Raw genomic sequence first — 11,673 nt, 5'->3', positions numbered from 1 at the left:
TTTGACAAAAATTTGTGAACTTTTTCTAGCAGAATTCCCTCCAAATTTTTAAGAAGTGAATCGTAGCATACTTTAGGGAACCAATTGCCCCCATTTAATTACTATATTTCCGCCACTGTCCTATATAAAAATAGCAATTTTCTTTTGATTCGTTTGTTTGTTTGTTTTTTTATTAGCATTTCATTACTCAATTAGACCTATACATCTCATATAACTATTTATATATATATGTATATATATATTTATTTATGTGGTAAATATATGAATACAATAATTTGTATTTACTTTTGTCGTTTAGTTGTCTTTCTGTGTACGTGTATGTGTGTGACTGTGTTTATGTATGTATTGTATATATTGTATGTATGTGGGTCTAGTTTGTTTTTTGTTTTTTTGTTTTTGTTTTTGTTTTGTATACTTACATTTATATGCATTTACAAAATAAGCGCTTTTTTTAAAAATACCGCAAAAAAATTACGTTTATCCGTTTTTTTGTTATTTGTTTTTTTTAAAAGTTCTATTCAAAAATGAAATGACAAGAAAACACTCTATAAGAAAAAGGGGTGAATAAAATGAAAAACCCAAATATGAACAAATCTAAAAATGTTTAACACTAAGAAACTAACTGCTTAAAGCTAAGGATGCGATCGACATAACTACGGCGACTGTTGTCCATTTGCGTTGTATATTTGTGGCCTTATCTAAAAATTGAATTCGAAACCGATTAGAACACTAACGATATAGTGATAAGAAGATCTTACCTACCTCTACTTACCATAGAAAATAGTCTCCCTGCGTTTGGTATAGTTTGTGCCAAGCAGGAAAAACGCACAGGTTATCGGTGTAGGGGATTCTAGTTGATCTCGTGGTATTCGCGTCCTTACGGTCATGCTATACAGGCCGCTTGGATCTTGATCCAGTTGCGTAAGCACCGAGTCCAGTATGTGTGTATCAAAGCTAAGAGAGAAAGAGAAAACGAAAACAAAGTTTCTGTTTATTTAATTCCAAATTTTCTGGTTACTCTTATCTTACATGACAGATAACACTGGCTGGGGGAAAACATGTTGAACCGCACACATTATGTCCACATCTGTGTGTTCGCCGCCCATGCGTGCCTCCAGCATGAAATCCGATTCAGGAACTGAAGTACATAGAAAGGGAAAACAGCCGAGAGTGTGGGAGAAGGTAAGGTTTGAATCGTGAGAATTAATCAAGTGTCAAACTAAACAAAAACAAAAATATCCCCAAAAAACAACAACAACAACAGGTACTGGGGAACCGCAGCCCCATGGCCACATGACACGCATGCAAATACATTTACATACATATGAAAAAGAAGTCTTACACTGACAGAAAATAGAACTCGAAGTAATCTCTTCTATTTCTTTGAACTCTCTTATACATTACTTGCTAAGACTATAATATTAAAGTTCCATTAAACTAATCAACCAGAGGCAAATGTGTTCCATAAAGTATGCAATTGGTAAAAAAAACCTTTTTTAAAACTATGAAGACAATTTTAGTAGCATACTTTTAAGAGCTAATGTATATAAATTCACGTTACTAGAAGCGCAACTATTTTTAGCAGATATTTTAAAAGTTAAACTTTGTTTTTTAGTTGAGTAAAGTATTTTATATAAAGGATTATCATTATCATTATTATATATCTATCTTTAAAAACTTGTTTTACGATAAATTTAGAAAGAAAATGTCTCTATTAAAGAAAAGTTGGTCCAATCGAACAACTATAACATCGTTCGAAAGTTTAAAGAACCTTTGATAAAAGTAATTTAAAGTAAGAACTTTTATTTGGCATTTCCAATAGTTAGACTGAATGAATTCAGTTCTTTAAAAAGTGCAAAGTTCGAGTGCACGACGAGGAGACTAATTTTAAAGGGTCATTTATGTATTTAAATGGCGCCATTGTGATGAGACAGAGAAAAAAAGAGATTAAGTGCTCAATGACTACAAGAGAACAAAAACTTTGGCACAACTAAAGTTGACTTTTTATAAGAAATTATACGATTTCTTTTACTGTGTAACGCACGTGCCTTCCTCACAAACACAAACACACACACACCCATAAACACATAGACACACACACACACTCATAACATCAACACCTATGCAAACAAACAATTTGACACCCATTCAAAAACCCACCCATTCCACCCGCCCCCACCTCTTAGACTTAGACTCGTTTAGACCACCCACCAATGATTTGTAAGCGGGCACTTCGCTTATCCGTGGACTCAAAGGTTTGCACCGCACATGTATACTCCCCCGTCATGTTCCAGTCGGGATTCTTTATCGATATAACACCGGGACTGCCCTCCATGGTGAATATTTTCGTATCTATCTTGGCCTTCATGAAGCCCTACAATAATACAGCCAAAAAAAAAAAAAACAAGAAGGGAGAAAGAAAGAAAGAAAGCGAATTTTATGTTAATTAATTTTTTGACTTTTCCTTCCACCTCCACCAACTGGTGGTGGAAAGGGGCTTAAGGAATACATGTATGTACATGTATGTTGGCAATATGACTCACCATGGCAAAACCCTTGACTGAGGGTATCCATTGATAGATGGAGTGATTGTTAAACAGCCACTTTAGGACAAATCCCTTCTCACGCGGACCTATCTCATATTCACAGTCGAGCACGAGAGGATCGGGCTCGATATCACGTTCTAGTGTGTAGGTATGTGGCACACGCAGATTGGTAATGCGTACCGAGTGGGTTGCTAATAATCCGGAATAAATTCGACATAAAGTGGATGATGGAATGATGGAGTTCAATTGTGGATTTCTCTTACCCGTCAGTAACGTCAGCCAGGCCAGCAGCGTTGCACACAAGATGCTCCAGCTCGCCATGTGCTCGTCCTAGAGTTCGTCCTGGTCCGCCGTTGTGGTTGTTTTTATTTTGCTCTAAGGCAAATCGTTGTGCTCGAGGATGGACGTTAAACGTAATGGTTGCTCCTACACCGTTTACCCGTTCAATGGCCATGGAGGCCTAAAGTCACACGGCTCATTATGAACCGTAACACATCAGCAAAACAAAAAAGAACACTCACACACACAAAATATCACAAAACCTTTTTCTTCTTCTCCTTACGTAGGGCGGAAGGCGCGGGGGATTGGCTATGGGGCAGGACGTTGTTCACTTTTAGGGCCAAAATAGAAAAAAAAAACTTTTCTTCCCCTTATCCCTTTTTTTTTGCGTTTGTGGATGAGCTCAGCACAAATAACGCACACCAACAAAAAACATATATATATATATTTATATAGATGGAGGGGGAAAAAACACAATTTTATTTGAAGGGGGGTGGGGGGAATCGCAGCAAAATCAAAGCTCTCACACACTTTGTCTACATCTCTATGAAGTTTTAACGTTTTCCCGTGTTCTTTACGATTTTCTATCGTTTGCTATCGCAATTGCATTTTATGGTCAGCAATTTAAAGTTTTGCACATATACAACAAACTTCAATCTATGGTTTTCTTTTTTTTGTTGGTGGAAAATCGACTTTTTGCTACGCTTCGCGTGAGTGTGTTGGTGTTCTAGTACGCGTGTGTATGAACGAATGTGTGTGTGTGCGTGTGTGTTTGTGTACGGAGAATTATGCCAAACGGAGTTTAGAGTCGGAATCGGAGTCAGAGTTGTTTTTTCGTATGCCGCTGGATACCAATAGTGTTGGTATCTTCTATTTAACCGTTGTCCTTTTTCCAGCGTAGCTTTTCATGTTTTAACACTGGAATACCAACGAGTGTACTACGTACCGTTCCGTATCAAGACACAACATGGGACAACAGCCTGTGGAGATAGAGAGAGAGAGAGTTAGTGAGAGAGAGAGCTTTTGCGACAAGCTTTATGCAAGTGTAACATATGCTTGTCCTTGTTCATCCTGGCTACACAAAAAACAGCTGACTTTTCGATAAATGCCAAACATTTAGGCGCATGCGTCGAAACCCTCCATATGTCACTTTGACACTTGTCATGTTTGACAGTTATCGCTGCAGTCCAAGCTGACTGCGTGCAGTTTTGAGCAAGTGTGGCCCAACTTTTAAACATATTTCAATTCCTACCTAAGGAGTATATTTTTTTTTTGAGGGAGAGAGTCCAATATGGATTTAGTAAAAACTGAAATACTAAGAACATGCAAATAGTGAACACTTCAAATTTACAATTCTGGCGTAGTCTAAGCGCTGAAAACGGTTGAAAATTCCAAAAATCCAATATATTTTCTCTAAAATGATCACAGAGTTCCATTTGCTTACTAACTTGTTCTAGTGATCGCAGAAATTTATATACATAAAATCTGTAAATCTCATAAATGTGAATCCTGTAGAAATAAACCGAGTGTTGAAACATAAAGTGTTATCCTTAATATAGAAAGCCTTAATACCTTAAAAAAGGAAACAGGCCTTGTAAAAATAAATTATCCTATGTCCAAAATTGACTACAAATTCAAAACATAATTTATATATTTATTCAGAGAGTTTTCTATAATATCTACATAATTTTATTGCCCAATAATCAAAACGCTTTCGTCCAATTCTCCCTTAAAAAAGCAAAACGCTTGATGAGTTTTTAAATTAGACCCTATGTATAGCCTAATACCCAATCGATTTTTATCATTTTCAAAAACAATAGTATAATGGTTTGGTTAAATAGTTCCATCACCGATAGTAGAAAACAAAATGGATTAGCAAGAAATTTTTTAAAACTTTTTTCGCTGGAAAATATTTGTTTTAAATTCGTTGTATTTACTGATACTCAATATTCTTAAAGAAATCTAACTAGTCTTATAATAATTCCATTCCAAATTTCACATATCAAAGCTCTGAATTTCAATTAAAGCACATTACGATCAAATATTCTACAAACTGCTAGCATTATTTCCTATTAAATTGAACTGACTAAATCCTAAAAGTATGCTGTAAAAATATGTATTAATTTTACATTCAGGTTGAGAATTATAGTTAACTCCATCTAGGCCTGCAAATGAGGAACTTTGATCCCCAATGTATCCAAAACGGGACGATTGTTTTTCGAAAGTCCTTTAAATATAAAATACCATTTGAGGCTACCAATGTTTACAGATAATAATAAAAATATTAATCATTTGAAAAGTTATACACTTTTTAAAACTATTTTAGAGTTCTTCACTTCATACTTTAGGGGGTAAAGTTTTAAAAACCAACAGAGAATTCTTATTGAATGGGTAAGTGGGATACATTTTCATCTTGAATATCCAAAAATGTTCGCATAGTGCTTGTTAAAAGTGAATGTGCAACAGGTATTATTCTTTCATCTATTATATGGGTTTTTATTAAATTGTTTTCTTTTCTTTAATAACATCAGCAAAATTCTTAAATGCCTAAATTATAGTTAATAGTAATTTTGTTTTTTATCATTTGCAGTTGTAGTTACACACACACACACATACGCACACATACAAGTAGTATACATATATATAATATATATAGAATTTGCTTTAAAAGTATGCTATAAATATGCATTAATATATATATACATATATAGTGTATGTATGTATGGATGATGTTTGTTTTTTTTGTCAGGTCTATATACGATATATATATCTTTATGTGTATATATAAGATTTATACAATTGAAATGGACTCTTGCATTTTTGGTCGCTTTTAAAATTCATCATCCCGGCCATCGATCTATGATACTAGATATATATGTATGTATATATATATAAATTTATAACCCCAATCTACTACATATAACTAAAAGTATTACCACATACAGAGAGAATTGTTTTGTTTAAAAATGGAATCTTGTTTGTTTAATCACTAGCCTCATCACTAACACTGATTCCGATCCTCTGATGATGATGATGCGGATGATGATGATGATGATTATGCTGATGATGATGCTGCTGCTGTTGCTGCTGATGATGGCCACCGATTAAGGATTCAATGCGAAAATCTTTGGCATTATTCGAGGAACGCAAACTGGCTGTTATTTTGGGACTGGACGTGATGGCTACTGAACTATTCGATACTTCTGCCTGATCAAAGGGCAAAACATCATTGGGGGCATCCAAGCGATTCGTGCAGACACTGTCCACCGAATCGGATATGTGTGAATCATCTGGCTCATGCTCATTGGCACTTTCCACATCGATCTTATCATCACTTGAGGCATCATCGCCATCGGCGTCGCCTTCTGCTTCGGCCTCTGCTTCCACATCCTCCGCAAATGAGTTGAGATCCGTGTAATTATTACGTTCCACATAATCACTGGCACTGGCAGCTGATGTCATCGTTGAGATTCCATCAAATGCATAGGGATTTTTGTACTTGCTGGCAATTCTACTGCTTGTCGCTTCGGCTCCTGCACCACCAAGAGGCAGTGCATCGGCTGGATCACCACCACCACTTCCACCACCAGCACGACGATTGAGGAACGATAGCCGATCGAATTTATCATTTTGATAGAACGATGCCTCCGCATTGGCAAAGAAATTAAATTTCTTATCAGCCCTCAGAGCCGTATCGAAGACATCGCTTGGCGTGTGCATCACATCAAAGTCACGATTCCCATTGAAATTGGGCACATTGAAATGCACCGGCACCAATGGCACCGGTTTCCGTATCCAGAATGGCGAAAGAGTCCCGAACACCGCCGGAAAGGAGAATCTCTGCATGGCCGGGGCACGTTTATAGCGTTTACGTCGCCGCAGGAAACTTCCGTTATCGAACATATCCTCGGCCAGCGGATCCAAAGTCCAGAAATTACCCTTTCCAGGATTTCCTGGCTCTCGTGGAACCTTAATGAAGCAATCATTCAGGCTCAGATTATGGCGGATGGAGTTTTGCCAAGCGGGAAATTTATCCTTGTAATATGGAAAGCTGCAAAATGTAAGTGAATAAATTGGTTAAATGCTTGTATTAACCTTTGGGAGTTACTTTTTTTAAATATTCTCTAGAATTATTAGGTAAAATAAGTTCTTAATAATCAACAAAAAAAGCTACTCATCGGAATTTTATTTAGTTTGGAAACCAAATTCGAACCTTAACTTGCTTACGAATTGCTTAAAAATACATCTCATTACTGAATCGCTGTGAAATTAAAAACTAAAATTGAAATAAAATTTAATTAAACTGAACAATTTTTTTATAATACACGAGTGTATAACATAAACAAATTCATTAACAAAACAGCAACGTTGACGGGTCCCTTACAATCACTTATTTTAATTCATTATTAATATTTATTCTCATTTTCTATTCTAGTGTCAATTGAATAATAATCCTAAACTCTATTTAATTTGATATCAGTTTCCTTTCTCATTTAATTTTATATCAGCTTTCCTTTTAAATGTAAAATTAATTAATACAAATTTGAGGATAGCTCTCATAAATAATTTATGTGCATATTATTCCATCTTTTGTTATCTCAAAACGATGTTGTAAATGCTTTTCTCTTTAAATATTATATTAAAACATATAACGTTTTGAATTAATCATCTCTGGATTAATTTTAATCTAAATGTCAAATTTGGTTTTGAGATTTTTACATTTAAATTCAAAATCGGTTAGATGTGGTATTTATTCATAGAACACAAGAATTTTGAATATTTTGAAAGTTCTACCATAAAATTTGAATTCTGCCACTAATAAGTGTATATTTTTTGGTAGTAATATGTCCATATTTAGTAGTTGAAAGTAAAAATCTTTTTGTATTATAAAGATATACGATGAATAGGATAAATATATCCTTAATATTGAACCATCACATCCGATTTTTCTGATAATAATTATACTTAATTACCTCTGAATGACAAAAAAAAAACTATTTTTAATTTCCTATATGCTACAAGCAATTTGACCAATTTTTTTAATACAAGAGGTCAAATTTTTTAATAAACTACAATACTACAAGTCAATTTTTTTAATATTTAAGACAATTTGAAATATATTCTCAAATAAGTATATTCCATATTAACTATTCCACGAGGTACAAAAAAGATGAAAATATAGATTATTCATACATATGTAACTATAAAAAAAGAAAATATTCTAAATTCTTACACCAATTAAATAAAATATAAATATAAATTATCCGTTGGCATAGTTTATACCAGTTAAAATATAAAAACAGTTGTCCACTTTTTAACACAATTTCCACTTTCATTATTAATCCTTTTCCGCCGTCGGCTTTAGGTCGAACTTACCGTGACATTATGAAATCACATATTCCACTGAGAGTTAGTTTCTTGTGCGGCGATTGCAATATGGCCATTGTGATGAGGGCTATATAGGAATATGGTGGCTTCACCAATGGACCACCAGTGGCAGCTCCCTGACTGTCTTTGTTGTCGCCATTGATGCTGCCGCCGCCGCCGCCGCCGCCGACGGATGGCTCAATGTCGCTGTCATCACAGACCATGGACATGGAGGCGTCGGAGGCAGCATTACGCGATGACCCGCCGCGCTGTGTCCTGTGCAAGGGCGGTGATAGGGAGACACTATCGTGAAGAGCATGCATGGGATCTGTGCTGGTGTGCATGATTATAAAATTGCTAATACTATATGCTATTAGTTATTATTGTATACACTTTGTTAAGATTAAAAACAGGACGTAACACTTTTTTCTTTTAATTTTCTTTGGTTTATGCTTTTGATTTATACTTTTGTTTTATTTTCTTTTTTTTTTTAGATTTTGCTCAAGGAACTGTTTTAATAACTTTTTTTCAAAATTTTTATTTTCCGCACTTCCGTTTCCGTTTTCGTTGCCGTTGCCGTTGCTGATCGCGTTAACTGTACATGCGATACAGAAGTTGCCAAAAAGTTGCAAAGTTACATTTACAATTACAGTTACAATTTACAGTTGCTCGTGTGAGAGAGAGATGCGCGTGTCTTCTGTTGTAGGCGGAATCCTTTTGCCAAATGTTAACTGAAACGCAACGATAACGAAAATCTTCTCGCCCGAAATGTTTTTCTACATAACTCAAACATTTATTTATGACAAAACCGCTGCCGCTGCCGCTTCCATGGGCTTTTGTCGGCTCTGCTATGTTTTCGTATCCTCAAATAACTGTGATTCTACAGCCAACGTCGCTGTCGGCGTCAAGCGTTGCGTCGTCACTCATGCTGCTGCTGCTGGCCGAGAAAGAGATAGCGACTTATAGTTTTGGTATTTAAGGGTTGGAGATGCTGCTGTAAACCAATCTAGGATGAGAAGTGGCAGGAGCATACGCTCTCTCTTTCTATCTCTCTGTTGCTCTCGTTTTGCACATAAAATGGTGGAATGTATGTCCCTGTGTGTGTGTGTATGTGTGTGCTGTAAATGTGATATTTGTGTTTTCCTCTACAGCTTTTTGTGTAACTCAAATTGGCAGGAGGCGGCTACGTCAACGGCAACGTTAACGTTAACGTCGGCAGCAGAAGCCAAAACTCATGCCAAAAACCTAGACAGGGCAGAGGGATGGGTGGAAATTCACAGGACGGGGTGGGGTGGCATAAAACATTTTGCGCAAATTTAGATACCTTTTGCAGCTTTGACGTCGTGGCTCTTAATAATGTTTCATTATGTCAGCCACATAGACGCTGCCTCTAGCTGCATCCCTTCCCCTCTTGTCATCCTCCACACAGACTTCTACGTATGTATGTATGTAAGTATGTGTGTGCGAGTGGGTGTGCATGTGCATGTGTGTGTGTGTGTGTGCTACGGCTCGTTCAAATGTTAGCATTTTTATGTGCGAATGTTTTTCTAACCGTATGTCGGCGTTCTCGATTCTAGCTCTCCAACAGTCCCCTCTCTCACTCTCTCTCTCTCTCTCTTTATGTCCCCTTCACACTTTGTTATGTGGATGCTGCTTCTGTCCCCCGCGCCCTGCGTCCTTCTCTTATGGTTGCGCCATTTTGACTCAACACAATTGGGGTATTTTGTATACATGTGTCTCAGCCTGGATATGGCAGCAGATTTCCCCCTTTGTTGTTAGCTTGGGCATTATTTCTCTTTTTCATTTTCGCTATTTTTGTTCTCGAGTTGTTAGACATTGTTGTTATATTTGTTGCTGTTGTTGTTGTTGCTCGTTTCTCCCTTTTCAAATTAAACATTCAGTAGTCACTTTTATTTGTTGTACTTTGTTCAAATTAGTTTTCAGTTTTACGGAAGTTACTCACACACACACAAACACAAAACACACACATACACACTCACACCATTGTATAGTGTCCGCCATCTTTACATTGAGTAGAATATTGATATCGTTTCTTTCACTTGGCTTGATTTTCATTACACTTTTCCGACACGCCATCCCCCCAAATCTGCCCCCCACAGCATCCTTTCCAATTTTGCTCCATCATTCCACTTGGTTACAAATCACTGATTTTTATATGGGGCGTGGCGGGGTTACTACAAATACATACATACATACGTACGTATGTATATTTAGATATGTATATGCGATTTAGGGATATCATTTCCTCTGCCCCTAAACCCCTCAATGTAATTTAGTTTTCGGAAAATTTATTGCGGTTGCTTTGTCTTTTTTTCCCTCTTTTCTTTTGCCTTGATACGTACATATCAATAAAAGTATATACAAACACGTAGGTTATATGGTCTGAGAACCATTTTGGGATGAAAAAATATAGATATATGTACATAAGTAAAGAAAATGAAAGTTGGGTAAGTCTAAAAGAAATTATTACTCATCTGACTAGACAATTATCCTTTTTGTAGAGGTAAGTAAATTAAGAGACTATGTTGAAAGTGAATCTAGCGGAATTCAAAAAACTATTCATAAAGTCCGGAAATTGTTACAAAGATGCTAACAAAATTAAATGGAATGTAAGTAAAATGTAATTAATTTGGATTAATAATGTCAAGCCCTTCTTCATTCCATATTTTGTTACGTCCCAATAATCCTAAATAAGCTTTTTTACATTGTAGATTAAATAATTATTAATAAATTCTACATTTTATGCACCTTTAATTATATCCTCTGAGTGTCTTTTAAAAAAGTATAATCAAGTAAAAAAATTATTTAAATTCTTTTTTAGTGTTTTTAGGGGAAACCAATTTCAATGACAAAACTTTAACTTCTATACTTGTAGAAATAAGAGTCAAGAATCTTTACAAGCTAGAACGATTTCAAGGAATCAAGTCAAAACGGTGTTAGGCTGAGTTAAGAAAATATCTATTGCATGCTTTGAGGGGCCATATTAAATAATAATATTTCAAACAAAGGAGAATTGACCATTAAAATTAAGATAAAAGTTATTAAATAATAATGAAAATAATTCTGAAAAGTAATATAAAAACTAATAATGAAATACATTAAAAGTATTTTGATATATTTTTCACTAAGTCTACTCAAATAACGACATATATGTACTTACATACATATATCACTGTAGTCTTTTTGATCAATAGTTTTTATTACATTTATGTATATAAAATAATAGTCCGATCTGGACAATTGTTATACTCTATATCAATTAGGCGTGGATATATCTCTCATGCTGATCACAAATATATATGTATGTAATGGATGTAGACTGGAAACGTCTCCTCCTTTGCCTTACAAACATCTGACTAAGTTTTTTATTGTCGTCTGATAGAAAGAATATAATTTTTTTAGAAACTTAACCTAATTTTGCCTCAGAAACTTAACAATATGTTTCAAATTATAACAGAAA

At 35.3% G+C, this 11,673-nt stretch overlaps 2 protein-coding genes across 3 annotated transcripts; both read right to left on the bottom strand.

Moving 5' to 3' along the window:
* Nucleotides 1-148: 148 nt before the first annotated feature.
* Nucleotides 149-3,782, bottom strand: LOC6638186. 2 transcript variants are annotated; one of them, XM_002061285.4, is made up of 6 exons: nt 2,810-3,782; nt 2,544-2,737; nt 2,212-2,374; nt 1,030-1,138; nt 773-954; nt 149-698 (listed from the first exon to the last, which is right to left on the bottom strand). In XM_002061285.4, exons 1-6 carry the CDS (start codon nt 2,865-2,867, stop codon nt 619-621), a joined length of 786 nt encoding a protein of 261 aa, XP_002061321.1. In that variant the 5' UTR covers nt 2,868-3,782; the 3' UTR covers nt 149-618. The 2 variants fall into 2 exon arrangements, with proteins under 2 accessions (XP_002061321.1, XP_023032635.1); XM_023176867.2 differs by having other exon boundaries at nt 639-698; nt 763-954.
* A 1,928-nt stretch (nt 3,783-5,710) lies between these two features.
* Nucleotides 5,711-8,576, bottom strand: LOC6638196 (fork head domain-containing protein FD3). The gene is made up of 2 exons (XM_002061286.4): nt 8,202-8,576; nt 5,711-6,876 (listed from the first exon to the last, which is right to left on the bottom strand). The coding sequence occupies exons 1-2, from the start codon at nt 8,534-8,536 to the stop codon at nt 5,808-5,810; spliced, it is 1,404 nt and encodes a 467-aa protein (XP_002061322.3). The 5' UTR covers nt 8,537-8,576; the 3' UTR covers nt 5,711-5,807.
* Between the last annotated feature and the right edge of the window lie 3,097 nt (nt 8,577-11,673).

The sequence above is a fragment of the Drosophila willistoni genome, assembly GCF_018902025.1.
Source record: "Drosophila willistoni isolate 14030-0811.24 chromosome 2L unlocalized genomic scaffold, UCI_dwil_1.1 Seg139, whole genome shotgun sequence".
Classification (NCBI taxonomy): domain Eukaryota; kingdom Metazoa; phylum Arthropoda; class Insecta; order Diptera; family Drosophilidae; genus Drosophila; species Drosophila willistoni.
Note: the sequence above shows the minus strand (reverse complement) of the source record. Positions and strands in the feature narration are given on the sequence as shown.